The sequence below is a fragment of the Mirounga leonina genome, unplaced genomic scaffold (assembly GCF_011800145.1).
Source record: "Mirounga leonina isolate KUSES-001 unplaced genomic scaffold, KU_Mleo_1.0 Mir_171, whole genome shotgun sequence".
Lineage (NCBI taxonomy): Eukaryota > Metazoa > Chordata > Mammalia > Carnivora > Phocidae > Mirounga > Mirounga leonina.
This window is the reverse complement of record NW_023270436.1, coordinates 22,990,321-23,009,407: the sequence shown is the minus strand read 5'-3', so window position 1 is coordinate 23,009,407 and position 19,087 is coordinate 22,990,321. Positions and strand designations below refer to the sequence as shown.

Here is a 19,087-nt window from a genome sequence, read left to right as displayed (position 1 = left end):
GAGGGGTGGAGTGGGGAGGGATGCGCTGGGCGCGGAAGCCTCCGGCGCGTCCCTCTCTGTCCTCCTGAAGGCGGAGACCCTGGCAGGAGGCGAGCAGGAGTGTCCACCCGGGCCGAGGCCAGCGGACATTAGAAAGTCAGGAAATCTGGGTTCTCGTCTCAACTTTATCCTTAACTCGCCTTGTGACCTTGGACGAGACACCTGCGCTCCCGGGGCCTCAGTTTCCCCATCTAGATGCTATCTAATGAGCTCTCCGGAGATGGGGTCCCCTAGTGCAGAACCTCACTCCCCCAGACGGGAGGGAGCTTGCCCCGTGCCACTGTGGGGGGCCAAGTCCTGAAGCCCAGCATCGCCCTGCGATGGACTGCACGCGGTAATGGCCATTTCTCTCTGCGGTCTTTGCCCTTTTCCTGTTTGCCACGGGTTTTTGTCCACTGCTGCCAACCCAGCTTGGGGCCTCTCGGTGTTGACACGCTTTCCCCTCCACCTGTGAGGCAGGCAGGCCTAGGGGACAAGGAAGCACAGACCCCGTCTCCCGGCCTAGGGCCCTGACCTCTGCTTCTGACCTTCCCAGCTCACACCCTCAGTGGGCAGGGAGGAGTGCTTCCAGAGGGAGTCAGAAGACCTGGGTCTGAATCCTACATCCTCCACTTCGCTGTCAGACTTCAGCAGGCGACCTCACCTCTGTGAACCCAAGCTGCTCCGCTCACTACACGGAGGTGATGATCTGATCTCATCAGCCTGAGAGGATCAAGTGAGCTACGGTACCTAAGTCGCTCAGCGCAGTGGGTGCCTAGCCAAGGGTTCGCCTCTGTGACCCCTCCCTAGTCTGCCCTGCACAAGCCTCCCTTTGCCACCTGCCTGGCCAGGCTTTGGCCTCTGGGTGGGGATGTAGGGTGGACATGGAGGAAGCCACAGTAAAGCTACCATAGTGAAAGCAGGCCTGCTAGCAGCTTATCTGCTTCCCCTGCGCCTGCCCAGGGGCCACAGCTGCCAGTTCCTATAACTGCAAGTCTGACTTGTGTGATGGATGCTTCAGTGCCCTCTGACTGTCCTGCCATGCCTCACAGCCCCTTCCTCATCCAGTGAAGCCATTTCCTCCTTTCTGAGTTTGATAGCCTTCCCCCTCTGCCTGGGCCCCCCTACCCCCACCACATACTCTATTTCTACCTCCATGGTAGCAGCTATTCACATGCCCTGGACCATTCTTTCCTCCTACTGTGTGCCAGGTCCTAGGCACTGTTCTGGGGACCCTGAAATGAATCAGACACCATCTTGCCCTCCCAGAGATAAGATACAGGCATCATCATCCAGAACACAAGACCGAGTTAAATGTGCCAAAGAGAGTAAGTACCTGGGAGGTTAAAGGAGGAGAATTTGCTTTGGGTTATAAGAATCTCAGAAGGCTATGTGGAGGGAGTGGCATTGGAGCTGGGCCCTAAAATATGGGGCAGGAAGGAAAGGGAAAGAAAATCCATTCATTCCATGCTGGCACGATGGCATGAGCCAAGTTTGGGTGGTTGATGGGAAGCATGGCCAGAGAGGAGGGGAGAGCAAGAAGAGGCAGGGAGGACCCTCAGAGAACCACAGTGTGGCCCTGCTTAGCAACGTCGGCCCTGCTAGACTATGAGGTCTTTGGGCACGGGGACCTGAATCCCCATAAGCCCTCGACCCCCAGCACAGCAGCCTACACACAGGGGCTGTTCAATAAACTTATGCTGAATGAATGAATGCAAGAAATGCTCCAATAGGCACAGAGCCAGGTGCTGAGGGAGCCCTGGGAAGGAGACACAAGCACAGATCATTCGGGCATCAGGCAGCTCACCTCACTTAACAGCCATGGAAAACAGACCCAGAGAGGGCATGGCCCAAAATCGTTAGTGGTGTGACAGATGTGGAGAGCTTTGCCCGGTGCCGGGCACATGAAAGACCTCCACTTACAGCCTGGAATTCACACAGAGCCCAAGGAATTCATCCCAGGAGCCCAAGGGCATCCTACCTCTCACAGCGGGGCCCCTGCCAACTCTACACTCAGGTCTCCAGGGGAGTAGAAAGCAGGAGGATCCCAGACTCTCTGGGTCCGAAGGCAGAGGCAGACTACAGCAGGCCTGCTAGAGACGCCTGGGAGACTCTGCACCTGACACGGTCTCCACCATGAAGGTCTGCTGCAGGGTGCAGAGAGTTGAGGGTCTCAATTCAGCCCTGTTGCTGAGAGGCCCCCCAACCCCCACCCCTGGGAGGAGTTTTTAGCTATCGCAGCAGTTCCACACTAGTTAAAGAATCATGGGCTTCTGGCTTAGGGCAGAAGGCATGGCTGCCTTCCTTGTTGGACACGTGGCTGAAATCTTTATATAAGATCCTTCCAGGGGCAAGATGTAGGGCCTATTCAAAGGAAAATAGAAAAATAGCCCCTTTACAGCACTTTACAGTTTGCAAGGCACTTTCAGATCTAGCTTTTCATTTAAGCCTGTGGTAACCCTCTAAGTCAGGTGATTTCTTGAGGAACCTAGGGAAAGAGGCAGCCCCGTAAGAGTACATGCAGATTTAGGGCTTGCACCCAAGCCTCTGGCTTCTGGGCCAAATGCTTCCAGGAACCCACAGGCTGCAGTGTGGACTAGCCTGGGAGTTGCCTACACAGCCTCCCCAGGAAAGCACAAAGAAAACATTCATCCAGCAGGAAATCATCCTCAGCCCCAAAACAAGCCCCCAGGAATCTGGAGTCACCCACCATAAAGGTCTAAGTGAAGTACCCTTCTTCCAGTCTGCCCTTCCCAGGTCCTGTGGCTGCCTGCTTCTCCTTCCTCTACTGAAACGTACCTTACCTCTGGCCCACTATGGAACAGCTAGTTAATCTGATAATATAAATCCTAGAATAATAATCTGGTCACCTCCTCTGAGCTGGTTACTAAGAGAGAGCCCCTCCTCCAAATTCCCATCTTTCCTCTCTCACCCCCTACCCCTGTCCAGTAAGTCTCCCTCCCTGCTAGGTATGTTGTTCCCCTGCTCAAGAATCTGCTGTGACTCCCTAGTTCCTTCAGGAATCAGCCCAATCTCACTGACTTGCATTTGAGGCCAAGGCCCATCTTGTCCCAGCATCCTCAACGGCCTCAATGGCCACTCTTGCCCTCCACGCACTTTTATTTTATTTTATTGGTTTTTTTTTAGATTTTATTTCTTTATTTGAGAGAGAGAGAGAGAAAGAGCAGGAGCAGGGGGAGGGGCAGAGGGAGAGGGAGAAGCAGACTCCCCGCTGAGCAGGGAGCCTGACAGGACCCCGAGATCATGACCTGGGCTGAAGGCAGATGCTTAACCCACTGAGCCACCCACGTGTCCCCAAAACACTCTTTCATTTTAGTCAGAGAAGCTCCCTGCTGCCCCTCAGACAGAGCTCAGCCCTCCTGCCTCTGTCAGAGTTGTTTCCATCTCCTGTTTCCTCCTGCCAGATCCTCCCTGACCTTCAAAGGCCTGATCAAATGCTGTTTCCAGGAACTTCTGCCCCATCTAACTAATCCAACATGAGCCCTTCCAGACAGTAACCCCTCTCTCCTGACCTTGACACTGACTACTCTGTGTTGCCGTGGTTGACTATCAGGCAACAGCCTGGCCCAACGGGAAGAGCTCAGCCTCCTCGGTCAGGCAGGCTGGAGATGAGACCCAAGCCCTGCCACTTGTCAGCTCTGTAACGAGCTAGCCGTGCTGAGTATATCTTGCCAGGCAAGGTAGTGTTAACAGCTGAAAGAAGGCTGCAAGCCCTAGGAGATCTAGGAGGAGCGTGGGATAACTAATGGCTCTAGTCTTGCCGGTTAGTGCCCTGGGGCTGAGATTCCTCTGGGAGGTGGCTGTGGGCAGAGGCAGGAGCACTGGACTGGGAGTCCAGAGCCGGGGATTTCACCATGTTCTCAAGTGAATGTGCTCTAGTGATTATTTAGCAATGAGCCCTGGGGAGGGAGGGGGTGCTCCTCTGGGATATCTGCTTTGTCCTCTGGGCCTTGGATGACTCTTCTCTAAAACAAGGGCACTGACCTCCAGATCAAAGGCCCCGGGTGCCTTATCCTGATTCTCTGGTGCCAGTGGGGAAAAGGGTGGTGCTGAGATTGGCACCGTGGTTTGAGAGTCGGAGAAAACAGTCTTTTAAACCCTTCAACAAATATTTGTGGAACACTCTACTTCCATGGGGCCAGGACGGCAGAACTCTCTGGAAAGCCCTTGTGCTTGCAGGCGACCACGCAGAAGGACACTGACTCCAGGCTCCTTGCCTCCTCTCCTTATCCCAGCCCTGCCACACGGGGTTTCAGATGCCTTAAGTTTCTTTCCAACAAAGTGGGGAAGGAATGAAGAAATCCACACTCCCTGGGATGACATGGCCCTGACCGCAGAGGTGATAGCAGCAGACTGAGGAAGTGACAGTGATGGATTCACTCCTGTACCTGCCCGCGCTCTCCTCCAGGTGGTCTACGCTTCAGCTCCTGACTGGAGCTGGGAGCCAGAGCACCCTTCATTCCTTGGCTCCATGAGTATTTAGGCAGCAGGTATGGTGCCAGGCACAGGGACCCTTGGGAGATCGCGGCTGGCCAGGCCTTGCCCTCAGGAGTTCTCGGTCCACAGGGAGATGGCTAAGGCAGCAGGTCATTCCAGCACAGTGCAGCTAGCCATATTGGTGCAGTCAGGAAGCTCCCCACCCAGTCAGGGGGTAGGGCATCTCGGGTTCCCCAGAGACCTGCTGATGACTAAGCAGAGTCAGCCACATTGGAGGGGGCAGGAGGCCTGGAAAACATTCACTCCTTTTGTTCCCTCACATATCTCACTGAGCACTGTGGAAATCCTCGAGTAGGAAAACTGCCCTCAGGGAACTTACAGTATTGGGGTTGGGGGCCTGCCCAGGCTGAGCTTGGTCTGTGGATATGTGAGAGGGGAAGTGGGGGTCAGATAAAGAATCAGAGCTTAGGGGTACATGCCTTGTCCTGATTCTCTGGTGCCAGTGGGGAAAGGGGTGGTGCTGAGATTGGCACCGTGGTTTGAGAGTCGGAGAAAACAGTCTTTTAAACCCTTGCTGCGCGCGCCCCCCCCCCCCCAGCCCCCAGTGAGGAGGGCAGGGGTCTTCAGGGACTGCAGTCTAGGAGGTGGCAGCCAGGGCTCCGAATGACTTCCTCGGCAGATCCTTGGCAAGGCCTCTCCCCCTGCAGTAATGCAGCGAGAGCCAAGAAAGCAGTCCTGACCAGGAGCCAGGGGGCCTGGAACAAAACCCCAGCTCCTCAGGGGGCAAAGTCACCTGCCTTCTCCAGGTGCCTGTTACCTGGGGAGAAAAACAATCCCTTGCCTCTCTCCCGGGGCTGCGGTGAGAATTCCAGGTGAAATAATGGCTGGAAAAGTGATGGTGCACAAAGAGGAGGATTACCAGTACTATTATGTGTTATTTCTGAAGGCACAACAGAACAGGAGAAACCGAGCTCGCCCAGCTCCTCCCAAGGAGCCCACTTCCTCTTCACTTCCGCAGTCCACCCTGGCTTTGTGAAGACACAAATCCCCTCCCCGCCCCACTTTCCACACCCAAACCCCCCTAATTAAGTCCCTTACCTTCCCAGCTATCATTGTCTAATCCCTAAGCCCTTTCTCACCAGTCTCCAGTTGTCTCAGGGAGTCAAATCCCTTTAGAATGAGGTGGCCCAGTTAACTGTGAACCCAGAGGCTGGGGGCAGGGAGCGGCAGGCAGAGGGAGAGAGAGAAGCAGACTCCCCACGGAGCAGGGAGCCCGATGCGGGCACGATCTCAGGACCCTGGGATCATGAGCCAAGCCGAAGGCAGACGCTTAACCGACTGAGCCACCCAGGCACCCCTAGAATCCAGATTCTACCATCCACCTTGTTCAGTGCAGGTCAGTGCCTTTGAGAAACAGAATGATATGGGATGAGCCCCCTTGACTTCAGAGTCAGACTACCTGGGTTCAGGTCCTGATTCCATCACCTACCAAGGTTACTTGACCTCCATGCCTCAATTTCCCTTCCATAGGATGGCAATGATAATCTTACTACCTTATACGGCTGTGATGAGATTGAACAAGTTTATTTGTGCACAGGGTCTTGAACAGTGCCTGGAACATAGTAAATGTATCAGCTGTTGGGTGCCTGGGTGGCTCAGTTGGTTAAGCGACTGCCTTCGGCTCAGGTCATGATCCTGGAGTCCCGGGATCGAGTCCCGCATCGGGCTCCCTGCTCAGCGGGGAGTCTGCTTCTCCCTCTGACCCTCCCCCTCTCGTGCTCTCTCTCTCTCATTCTCTCTCGCAAATAAATAAATAAAATAAAATAAAATGTATCAGCTGTTTTCACTTGTACTTCTTATTCCCCCCCACCCCAATATTCTTGCCATTCGTACCCCCCACACCACCTCTCAGAGAGGCCTTCTTCCCCTGGTACTGAAGCTGAAGCAGCCCCCAGCAACCCCCCACCCTCATGCTATTTTAGCTCCTTCATGTGGCACTTACCGTGGTCTGAAACTACCTTGCTTGTATATGTGGTTATGGTTTCCTATCTATTCTAAAGGGCAGGAGCCATTGCTGGTCATAGTCGCTGTTCCATGTCCAGTGCCTAGATGACCCAATACTCACTCTGCCCCTTGAGGTCTGGGCCCAGGGAAGGAGCAGGCCCCTGGCCACCCCTCCCCTCAGTAGCCCTTCCTCTCCCCCACACCACAGTTATCTGCTGCTACTCTGCACCTGCCCTGTGTGATCTTCAGCAAGTCACCACCCCTCTCTGGGCATCCGGGTGAGGAAAGGGAGGGAGCAATGGAACTAGGCAGCCAAGGGACAGTCTCAGATTTTTCTAAGAAAATTTGTTAGATGTCTTGGGGCTCATGCCTATTAGGTGGAAGGACCTCAAGGATCTCTGGGGTCTGAAAATACAGCCCCCCAGCCTAGCTTTCTCGTTGCCACTGGTCCTGAAAGCCCCCACAGGGGTAGGGGTGGGGTGCACTCCCGTGAGCTAGGAATCGCCTAGCTGAAGGCCCTTTGTAAAAAGAGCAGAGCCCAACACTGGGCCCCTGCGTGGTCCCATTCCCCAGGGACTAGCTTGCCACCTGGTGGCGGCTTGATTACATTGGCCCTCTTCCATCTGGGAGGGTGCTCGCGGAGTGGGGCAGACCCAGATTCTGGATATGGACTTGCCTTCCTGCCCTTCATCCTACTTCCAGCATCGCTCACGGAATATTTTGTCCATTTTTATGCACAGCCTGGCATCATATTGAAGAATTCATTTCACAGCAGGGGAAGAACAGCCGTGGGCACAAACTCATGGAATTCACTGACCTTACCACATACTCTATTCCTGGTGTCAATTCTAAGACATTTCACTGCCCCAACCCCGTTCCACTTCGGTAATGCATCCCAAACCTCACACTTCCATTAACAGCTTCATTTCTTCCTAGGTCCTCCTGCAACTTTAGGGGGTGAAGGAGACAGGACACTCCTCCATACAGTTCACGGCCCGGCCCAGCCCAGGGCCAAGAAACCTTATAATCCAAGACACAAGCCACTTGAAATCACAGCACGTCTGGTGAAAGGACCCCCTGCCCCCAAATTGTTTGGTCCGACTCTTATTTTCCTTTACAGTTGGGGACATGAGCCAAGAAAAAGGAAGTGGCTTGCTTGGAGGGACATGGTAGAAAAAGTAACAGCCCTGTTACTCTTGCCAGCTCCCCACTCAGCCCCAGAAGTGAAGCCAGATGGGATCCGGAGGGGCCCACAGGGCTGAGCATCCTGTCTGCCCAGCCCTGAGAGCAGGGAGGCCCGAGGTTCAGCACCAGGCCTGCCTCTTCTCCCAGCTGGGATCTCGTCCTTCCCTGTGGGGTCCTCTAGTCTCTTCTTCCTCAGATGCTGTGCTCTCAAGCAAGGCCTCTCTTGGTACTCATTCCCTGCTATCAATCTCCTGGCCTTAGCTGTCCTGTCCCTGGGCTAATACCCCCTCCAATGGCAGCTCTGATCTTCACTGTTCCTACACCCGCCCCCACCCCATTCCCCCCCAGCACAACAGCAGAAGGGCCCTGGCTGGCCTGGGCTGGGCTATCTCCTGCCACATTTAGACTATCTCCCCAAGCACTTGTCTCTTCCAGGATAACTAACGGTTCCCCGGTGGGAGGACAGACCACAGAGTAACTTTGGTTACTCACCGAGTTTACAGGGCCGCTCTGGCTCCCACTGATGGAAAGCTAGGATGTGGATATTCGTGGGGAAGCAGAAACTTGTTACAGGCTGGGGACAGTTTTAGGCAAGGGTCTGTGCCTGGTTGGTGTGTGTGTGTGTGTGTGTGTGTGAAGGGGGCCGTGAGGACCCCTTGCCTAAGTGGGCAGGATGCGGTTAGGGAGCAAGTAGTGGGAATAGGGATAGGCAGACCGTGGAGCCAACAGCCTCACTGATTACAGGGTGTGTACTTGCAACCCTGTCATTGGGGCTGACAGATGGTCTGGGACATTCATGGAACTGGAGAAGCAAGACTCTCCGTGGACACAAAGGGGCCTGCGTAGTGCATTTTGCAACTTACGAAGAGTGATTTCTTAGGGTACGAAAGAACATTAGTAACCCACACAAAGAATAAAGGATGATATAAGGAACACCCATGTGACTTAAGAAGCAGAACACCCCTGGGTGTCCTTCCCCAATTACATCCCACCTGGTAAACTGAAGTTAGTGCTTCTTGGTCCCTTGATTTTCTTTATAGTTTTGTTACAGATGACTTTATCTCTTAAAAATATAGCTCCATGTTTTTTTTTCTTTAATTGAGGTGAAATTCACATAACATAAAATTAACCATTTTAAAGTAAAAAAATCCAGTGGTATTTTGTACATTCACAATGTTAGGCAGCCAGCACCTCTATCTGGTTCCAAAAGTTTTTCCTCACCCCAAAAGGAAACCTTGTACCCATTAAGCAGTCACTTATCATTTCCCCTTCCGTTCAGCCACCAATCTGCTTTCTCTCTCTACTGACTTATCTATTCTGGATTTATCATCCGATATCTAGGCCTTTTGTGCAGGTTATTTCACTTTGCATAATGTTTTCAAAGTTCATCCATGTTGTAGCACGGATCAGTACTTCATTCCTATTTATGGCTAAATAATAGCACATTATATGGACATATCAAAATGTATCCACTCATCCATCAATGGACATTTCAGTTGTTTTCACCTTTCAGCTATTGTGAATAATGCTGTTATGAACATTGGTGTACAAATATCTGTTCAAGTCCCTGCAATTATTTTGGATATATACCCAGAAGTGGAATTGCTGGATGATACAGCAATTTTATGTTTAATTTTTTGAGGAACCACCATACAATTTTCCATAGCTGCTGCACCACTTTAAGTTTTGTGTATGGTGTGAGGTAGGAGTCCATCTTCACTCTTTTGAATGTAGCTGTCCAAGTTGTCCCAGCACCATTTGTTAAAGAGACTATTCTTTCCCTTATCGAATAGTCTTGGTGCCCTTGTTGAAAATCAATCGGCCATAGATGTCTGGGTTTATTTCTGGACTATCAATTCTATTCCATTGATCTATAAGTCTCTCTACACCAGAACCACTGCTTTGGTTATTGTAGCTTTGTAGTACATTTTAAAATCGGGAAGTGTGAGTCCTCTAATTTTGTTCTTCTTTTTGTCAACAGGGGGTATTCAGGGCTCCTTGCAACTCCATGTAGATTTTAGGATGGGTTTTCCATTTCTTCAAAAAAGGTCATTAGAATTTCAATAGGAATTGCATTGAATCTGTACATTGCTTTGGGTAGTATGGCCATCTTAACAATATTAAGTCTACCAATCCATTAACATGGATGTCTTTCCATTTATTTAGGTCTTTTTTCATTTATTTCTGCAATGTTTTGCAGTTTTCAGTGCACAGGTCTTTCAGCTCCTTGCTTAAGCTTATTTCTAGGTGTTTTATTTATTTATTTATTTTTGGCAACTACCATAAATAGAATTGTCTTCATGTCCTTTTAAAATCATTCATTGCTGGCGTAGAGATACACAACTGATTTTTGTGTACTGTTCTTGTAAGTCCTGATGTTTTTGAGCTTAAATTGTATGTATTATTTGGAGACTTGCTTTTTGTGCTAAGCGTTCTATTAGAATTATCCATGGTGATACACACAACTAATCCATTTGTTTTTCTCTATTGCACGGTATTTTACATATGAATGTACCACAAATTTATCTCTTCTCCTAGTGATGAGTTGTGATCTTAACTTGTATTTCCCTAATTAATGATTAGGTTGAGCATCTTTTCATATTTATTGGCCATTACTTTTTTTTTTTGTCAAATGCCTACTTGCATCTTGGGCCCTTATCTATGCATTTGTATATTCTGCATAGGAATAATTTGGTTGCAAATACCTTCTCCCAGTTTGTTGCTTTCCCTATCACTTTATTACAAGGTTTTGATTATCACAAGTTTTTCATTTTATTGTGGATGCATTTCTTCGATCTTTTCCTTTATAATCTGCTTTTATGGGCACCTGGGTGGCTCAGTTGGTTAAACAACTGCCTTCGGCTCAGGTCATGATCCCGGAGTCCAGAATCGAGTCCCGCATCGGGCTCCCTGCTCAGCAGGGAGTCTGCTTCTCCCTCTGACCCTCCCCCCTCTCATGCTCTCTCTCTATCATTCTCTCTCTCTCAATAAATAAATAAAAATCTTTATAATCTGCTTTTATGTAGAAAGAAATCTCTCCTGACCTTGAAGTAAACAGGATAGGCTTTTGTTTCTTTCTAAAAATGCTTAAAGTATTACTTTTCATATTTAGATCTTTAATTCACATGGAATTGATTTTTCCGGTACGATGTGCAGTAGAGGTCCAATTTCATTGCTTTTTCTTATGGTTAACTCATTTTCTTGGCATGATTTGCCAACAGTCCATCATGCTGCCCCTCTCTCCAACTGCAGTGCTCCCTCTGACAAAGCCACAGTTCTGTGTGTAGGCCAGTTTCTGGCTTCTCTGTTTGATGCCCCATTTGTCTGTCTTTGGACTTACATCAGATTCTCTTAGTCTCTCCATCTTATTCCTCAGGAGCATCTTGACAATTCAACGTTAGTGGTTATATGGGTGTTCACTATAAAATTCTTTCCATTTTTTAGTATGTTTGAAATTTTTCATACAAAAAAATATCTCAGGAAAGAGTGTCGTGGCTTATCTGGCCTTTGCCCTTTTATCAGGATACAATTTTTAGAAGGCTCAGGTTTCAGACAAGGCAATTCAGCAGCAGCCACAACCCTTGGAGAAAAAGATGAGTTTTAGGACAGTGTGTGGACTTCTCACATTCCTGTAGGCATCCGAGATTATTTGTTGGAGATGAGGCAGTGTTGCTCTAATATCGTGCCCGTTTCACTACCCAGAAAAGTGACCTGCCTGAAGACCTAGCCTCTGGGCCCCCCTGAGGAGCCGTGTCTGGCCTGCTTGGTTTAGGCAAACGTCCCCAGCCCCTCTTTCTGCCCCTCCGGGACCCTTGCTTCAATCTCCCCCATCGGCTTCCCACGCCAATCTCTGTCTGGTTCTCTGTCTCCTGGAGTTCGGTCTGGTGGAGAGATGGAAGCCCAGGGAACATGCGGGTGTGACTTGACTAAGGCCACACCGAGTGACCGTAAGGCTGGTGCACAGCAAGGGTCAGCCAGCCGCCAGGCCACCACACGTCCCTTGTTCCTGCCCTTCTGAGGCCCTGATCGTGCCTCCGCCTTCCCATGTCGCCAACTATCTCCCTCGGCCTCCCCTGCTCTGGTCTCCGCCAGTCTGACAACGCCTCAAGCCGTGTGACTACCTCCTCCCGGGCTCCGCCCCACTCCCGCCGCCACGGCCGCTGGCGCCGGAGTTCCCCGCGTCCACCAGGGGGCGCGCGCGGCCCTGTCTGGGCGCCAGAGCCGCCGAGGACTCCCGCCCCCCGCCTCCCGGCGCCCCGCCCCGCCCCGTCCGGCCCCGGCCCCGCCCCTCCCGGCGCCCCGCCCCGTCCGGCCGCGGCCTCGCTCCCTCCGCTCCCCCCCGCGCCGGGACCCCCGGCGCCCCTGTTTCGTCTGCTCGCCGGGTCCGGCCATGGGCCCCGCCGCTCGCCCCGCGCTGAGGTCGCCCCCACCGCCTCCTCCGCCGCCGCCGTCGCCACTGCTGCTGCTGCTACCCCTGCTGCCGCTCTGGCTGGGCCTGGCGGGACCCGGTGCCGCGGCGGACGGCAGCGAGCCCGAGGCCGGGGCGGGGCGGGGCGGGGCCCGCGCCGTACGGGTGGACGTGAGGCTGCCGCGGCAGGACGCTCTGGTCCTGGAGGGCGTCAGGATCGGCCCCGAGGCCGACCCGGCACCCGCGCTGGGCGGCCGCCTGCTGCTGGTGAGCGCAGCCGAGCCGTCTGGCCCCGGCCCGCCCCGCCGTAGACCCCGCACCCAGATCCGGCCTTTATCCTGGACCGAGCCGTAGCAGCCGAGCGCCCCCTCCCCGAGCTGCCCAGGCCTCAAACCCCGGCTTCCAAAACCTGAGATCCAGATGCCTTCCCCTTCAAACTCGCTCCCCAACCCTGGCCTTGCATCCCCTGTGTGTCCAGCCCCCCTTCCTCCCCCCTCCTCCCTCTGCCCATGGTCCCTTGCCCCACAGATGGACATCGTGGATGCTGAGCAGGAGGTGCCCGTAGAAGGCTGGATTGCAGTGGCATACGTGGGCAAGGAGCAGGCGGCCCAGTTCCACCAGGAGAGTCAGGGCAGCGGCCCGCAGGCCTATCCCAAGGCCCTGGTCCAGCAGGTGCACGGGGGTGTATGTGGGGAAGGGGGTTGAAGGAAGGGGTTTCAAGGCATCCGCCAGAGCCAGACTACCAGGTGGGCCCCTAAGGAGCTTCCAGAGAAATCTTGGGCCTGGATGAGGTGAGGGACCCCAGTTTGGAAAATTGAATCGGTATGGAGTGGAAGCAGGGAGGTGGGAGGAGGCCAGACAGAGTCAGGAAGCTCCACCAGGCTCTGAGAGTATCAGATGCGGAGTTCCTGCTGAGAGTTGGTGGGCAGGCCTGTCCTACTAGGGAAGGCACATAATAGTTTGGGTCCCACAGAACATCTGGGGGAATGGCAGGAGGAATAAGTTTCTGCCCTTGACCTCAAGGAGTGTGCAGCCAGTCTGTCCAGAGGAAACACTCACTGCAGAGCCAGGAGCTAAGAACTGTGGTCGTGGGTAGTGAGAGAGGTGTGTGGGCAGGGTGCCAGCTAGCTTCTACCTCTGTCCCTTGCAGATGCGGAGGGCACTCTTCCTGGGAGCCTCTGCCCTGCTCCTCCTCATCTTGAACCACAACGTGGTCCGAGAGGTAAACCGGTTCAGGCAGTGGGGGTGTGCAGGCCAGGGAGGAGGGGACCAAGGCCAGCTGACCTCCTTGTCCATCCATCTACAGCTAGACATATCACAGCTGCTGCTCAGGCCAGTGATTGTCCTGCATTACTCTTCCAATGTCACCAAGCTGTTGGAGGCACTGCTGCAGTGAGTTGGGGTTTAGGCTCCAAAGGACTGGGCCTGGGAGCCTGGGTGCTGAGGGGTCCCTGAATCTGCCATGGTCTCAGGGGTCTTTTCCTGTTAACCTTAAGACTGTAGTCTCCTGGTCTGAAAAATGGGTGAGGGGACTGGAGCAAAGAGGCAGCTCTAGGGGCAGAGGGGAATTGGCTCCAGCAAGGAGGGAGCTGGATTCCTGATTGACAGGTTCTTTCTGAGACTTGCAGGCCTCCCTGGCCTGGCTGAGGTGAGAATGGAAAAACCAATGACCAGAAAAGGCCTGGGAGCCAAAGCAGAAGGGCTGTGGGATGATACTTGGGAAGATCTTTTTCCTACAAGGCTGAGATGGGTGGGTCTGGACCTCTCCTCCCAAAAGCCCTTTTCTCTGGCCCCTCTGTGGCTTTCCGTCCCAGGAGGACTCAGGCCACAGCCGAGATCACCAGCGGAGAGTCGCTGTCAGCCAACATCGAGTGGAAGCTGACCCTGTGGACCACCTGTGGCCTCTCCAAGGATGGCTATGGAGGATGGCAGGACTTGGTGTGCCTGGGAGGCAGTCGGGCCCAGGAACAGGTGGGTGCCTGGGGAGAGGGGACTCGGATGGCGCTGTACACATGCCTTGTCTCAGATCCTGTGGCCTCTCCTCACCTTGGTGGCCAGGACTGCTGCTTCCACGCCCCAGGGCTGTAATGAGCACTCATTGACAGGGTGGGTGCTCAGTGCAGTGCCTGATGGGGCCATGCATAATCAGTGTTAGTTACTATTGTCATGTTATTCTCCTGCTTAGAAGCCCTCCGTGGCTCCCCATTGCCTGCAGAATAAAGTTCAGACTCCTTAGCCTAGCTTTCACAGCTCTCCTGTTTACTCGCCTATCTTTTTTTTTCTAGTCTCTTCCTTATACCCTGTCACCCTATGCCATTTCCTGGCCTTCATACATGCCCTGGCCTCCTGCCACTAGGCCTTGTCCATCCTTGGCTGCAGGCATGGACACTTTCTCTGTCTCCATTTGTCCCCATCTGCTTGCCTGCTTTGGAAGGCTTCCCTCACAACCTCAGCCCACCGTCCCCCTCTCCCTCCTTCTAAATCGCAGCAGTGCTTTGTCAGACCCTTCATAGTGTTCTTAGGATAGCCCAAAGTGTCTAAGTGTTGGGGAATGTGACTTTGTCTCCCGATGGCTGGGGCTGTGTCCTACTAGTCTCTGGATTTCTCAATGCTGGGCATCAAGAAGGTTCAAATTTATTCGGTCCACAAGCATCTCGCGAGTCCCTGCTCTGTCAGGGCGGGCATGTCCTTTCTCCCAGTGGGCAGCCTCCAGCAGGAGTCAGTGGGATTGGGCCATGCGAGGCAGCTTCAGAAGTCAGGCAGACTTGGGGACTTAGCTGAGTGATCTCAGGTTGAGCGTTTAACCTCTCTGGTCTCATGTTCCTTGTTTGTGAACAAGGTTCACGTTCCATGTTTATGTGAACATAAAGTTCACGGTGGGCATGGCGCAGGTGGGCCGCTGCTGCTACTCTGAATGTGTTTGTTATAAGTGCTTGAATAAATTAGCAGTCACCAGATAACTTTTGAGGTCCTAGGACATGTAGGGCTCAATGAGAAGGGCTGGGAGTGTCCAAGGTACCTGTGAGAACCGGGCACTGTCCTGAAGGGCCTCAAAGACAAGTAGGGAAGGGACTCTCACACGATAAGGCCTCGGCAGTTCAGCCCAGGCGCCATGTGCTCATTCCTATTTGAGCAGCAGGAACTGAACCACAGTTGTGTGAAGGGAGCGGGCACCGGGACTGGGGGAGAAGGAAAGGGCTTTCTGGAAGAAGAGGGAGCCCTACCGGCTCTCCCCCTGGAGGGCAGCCCACACAGACATCTGGGCGGCGCAGGCATTTGGTGAGGGGCTGTCAGACGAGCGAGGAAGTGCCTGCAGAAGGGCTGGAGCTAGGGGAAGAGCGGGCTGGGCGAGGGGCCTGGGAGTGGGAATGTACGCAGTCCGCAGGTCAGTCTGGCTGGTACAGAGGGCAACGCTGAGCAGCCGTGCTGCCAGCCAGGGTGGGCCCATGCAAGTGCTGGGTAGCCATGATAGCCAAGGTGGCTTGAGGGTGGTTGGGGCCAGCTCTCAGCCCCAACCCTAGGGCCCAGCCACCATCCTTCGAGCCTGGGAATCCAGAGCTACAGCACCCATGCATCAGAAAGGTCAGGTGGACCGCTCCGTAACTGCTCTGATGGACAGACCCTGCCCTCCCCCCCTCACCCGGGGGTCCCTAAGATGTGCTGAGCCTGAGGAGACAGGGTGTCCAGCCTGCAGCAGGCCTCCAAGCTGGCCACGGGATTGCTGTAATGAGCACTGCAGGCTGCTTCAGAGCACGGAGCTCCAGGTTCTGCCCTGGCGAGCTTACACTGCAGTGGCCGCTCAGTGAGTCCTGCCACGTGTCCGCCTGGCTCGGCAGGGCCCAGGGCACAAAGGCAGGGCAGCTCCAGCCCTGGGCTCCTGGGGCCCTATCTGGGGAGGAGAAAGGCCATGGCCGTCACTCTGCTGGGGTGAGCACCGAGCTGGGGGTAGGCATGGGCCTCCGGAACACAGTGGACACATCTGAACTCAGCCTGGGGGCTTGGGGAGAGCTTCCCAGAGCAGGTGCCACCACCTCCCACTCCCCAGGGAAGACGGGGGCACAGAGACCAGAGGGGAGAGGGGAGGATTGGGCAGCTGGGGCTCACGGACATCTCTTGCTAACGGCTTCTCGGGTGCCTGCACTCTGAGCAGGAGCGGCGTCTTGTGACACCAGCAGCACCCAGCCTCGTCCAGAGTGGTGGTCTCTTTTAGCAGCAAATCACTTCTCGGCCCCTCTCCCCCAACATGATGGTAGTTGAACTTCATCGTTGGCTGGGGAAGAACATGGTGGCAGAAAACTACTAGGAACGTGGACAGCTTTTAAATGAATGCATTTATTAGTCAGGACACATCCAGAGACCCTATGAGCCGGTGTGCCTGTGTGGGTGAGCCATCTGGGTTTTGCTTACTCTGCCACATCATTTCCTGAGCCAGCTGTTTTGTAGTCAAAGCCCAGCTGCCACACTGCTATGAGGTGGGGGGAGTTAAGTCAAGGTCAGTGTGTGCCCCCCCATCCCCGCCCCAGGAGCTCTGAGGTCCCGAGGGGCCTCTCAGATGTGGATCCTTCCCACCAGCAGGAGCCTGAGGACCACGAGGGCAGCGATGGGGAAACACACAGTAAAGAGTGTGAGGAGGGCTGGGCTGGGCAGGGGGAGGCAAGTGGGGAGCATCTGCCTAGCCCTGGTAGTCAGGGAGAGCTCTGGAGCAAGGGGGATCTGAAGGCATTAGCTGAAGGAAAGGATGAGGAAGAACTGGGAACACGAGAAAGAGCAAGGAGCATGGGACCCTGAAAGGACAGAGGGGATGGGCGATCTAGGGCCTTGCCATATGGCTGCTAGAGGAGTTCGGGGTCTCTCCTGAGGGCGGGGGCGTCACAGGAAAGGGTGTCAAGCAGGGGTCCTGCGTGATCAGGTTTGCAGATGAGATCCTTGTCGCTGTGGGAAATGGGCTGGTGAGGCTAGAGTAGGGCCCCCAAAGAGCAGAGGAGTGGGATGGAGGGGAGGGGTGCATGAGCCACCTAAGAGCGAAGCCACGGGACCATGTGAATGCTCGGCCCAGATGGAAGTGGGTAGGGATGGGGTGGGAAAGTGATAGGGTCCTGGGCTAGGGAGTCTGTGAGGCTGCCAGAGAGAAGTTCCAAGAATGCAAAAAACACTGAGTTTGTTGCCCAGGAGAGGGGCTGGGGACAGATGTGGGTCCCCTCAGCAGCTGGATGAGGAGCTGTATAGACAGCAGGGGCAGACCTTGGGGGCACAGATGGGAGGCACGCAGGCTTCAGAAGAGGCAGCCAGGAGCCTGCAGGGACACGCTGCCAATGGACCTTACCTGCCTGGTCCTCAGAGTGGATTCACTAGGGAAGAGCGTAGAGCAGCCCCAGCATCCCTGACACCCTGTTCCCCTGCCCAGAAGCCCCTGCAGCAGCTGTGGAACGCCATCCTGCTGGTGGCCATGCTCCTGTGCACAGGCCTCGTGGTCCAGGCCCAGCGGCAGGCGTCAAGACAGAGCCAGCGGGAACCTGGAGGCCAGGTGAGAGCCAGCCCCTGGGAACCCCCGTGTCCCCAGCCCTTCAGCCTGCCTAACTGTGCCTGCCCTCCCCCACCAGGTGGATCTGCTCAAGCTCCGCGTGGTGCGGAGACTGGCATCCCTCAAGACCCGGCGCTGCCGTCTGGGCAGGGCAACCCAGGGCCCCCCAGAACCTGGTGCTGAGACCTGCGCCGTGTGTTTGGACTACTTCTGCAACAAGCAGGTTAGTGCCGCGGGCAGAGGCCAGCCGTCAGCTGACCTGTGATGTCTCTCACTCTACTCCCGAGAGACCCCAGAACCGTTCCTACCAGGCCCTTATTCTCTCAGCTCCTACTGTAACTAGGAAAGCAGAATGGGGTGTTGGCGGGGGAGGGTGACAGGCCACAGGGGTTTCAGTTCCCCTGCACAGGTGGGGGGGCCAGGCAGCCCCACTTGGAGGCCTGACTCTGGCCTGAAGCCTTCCCCCACACCCTGCAGTGGCTCCGGGTGCTGCCCTGTAAGCACGAGTTTCACCGAGACTGCGTGGACCCCTGGCTGATGCTCCAGCAGACTTGCCCGCTATGCAAATTCAACGTCCTGGGTAAGCACCAGGGGTGGGGGCCCTTGGCTGGCTTTACCTGCTCCCCACCTGACACCTCCCTCCCTGTTTTTTCCTCCTCCCCTGCAGGGAACCGCTACTCAGACGATTAGCTGCCCCCGCTGGGTCTCTGCATGTGGGCAAAGGACCCTCCCACCTGCACCCTGGCCCTCGGCCTGGGCTCCTGGAACAGTACAGCGGGATGGACAGGAAGCCCTGCTGGTTGGAGGAAGGATTGGGGCCTCCCCTGCTGAGGGGCAAGGCACCCCATCATATTCATACTGGGAAGGAGGGACCACGGCCCCCAGAGTCTAGACCTGCCAGTCAAGAAAGAGAAGCCACTTTGGGGCCCCTCTCTACCATCCTGGGGTATCTGTGTCTGCCCTCCTCGAAGGCAGCTCCCAGGACCCTGGGCAGCGGCCTGGGGAAGGAGGTTGTGGGGCAGTGCAGCTGTTCCCAGGGCTCTGGCGGCTCTCTGACCTGTCAGGCCATCCCTGGGGACTAAGGCTGCAGTGGCTGGCCGGGTTTTGTGCTTATTTATTGGGGGTTGGGTTGTGGGTGGAGCTATTTGGCCTTGGGGATATCCTGGCCTGACCGTCTTTCAGGACACATCTTGGCCAAGGCTGTGATGTTCAACCCACAGGCCCCTCCACAGATACTGCCCTCAGCCCTGTTGGACACTAGGAGCTGCAAGTGGCCCTGCCTGTTCAGCTGGGCTCCCTTCCCAGGCCTGGCTGGGACCAGAGGCCTCAAAGCCATCCAATCCTGTGCTTCTTGGCCGGGCTATAGGTTGCTGACCAGGATACTTGAAGCTGCAGGATAAATGTGGTGCATCTTTTAGGGACAGCCGGTTTTTTTAGATTTGGGGTAGGGGAGGTTTAATATTGAAGTAAATATGGATATATTTTTAACATAA

The 19,087-nt window shown here is 54.6% G+C and overlaps 1 protein-coding gene across 1 annotated transcript; it reads left to right on the top strand.

Annotated features, from left to right (window-relative positions):
- Positions 1–11,970: 11,970 nt before the first annotated feature.
- On the top strand, positions 11,971–19,087 carry RNF215 (ring finger protein 215). The gene is made up of 9 exons (XM_035017367.1): positions 11,971–12,340; positions 12,602–12,745; positions 13,224–13,295; positions 13,380–13,465; positions 13,888–14,044; positions 17,478–17,597; positions 17,674–17,817; positions 18,072–18,174; positions 18,262–19,087. Exons 1-9 carry the CDS (start codon positions 12,056–12,058, stop codon positions 18,282–18,284), a joined length of 1,134 nt encoding a protein of 377 aa, XP_034873258.1. The 5' UTR covers positions 11,971–12,055; the 3' UTR covers positions 18,285–19,087.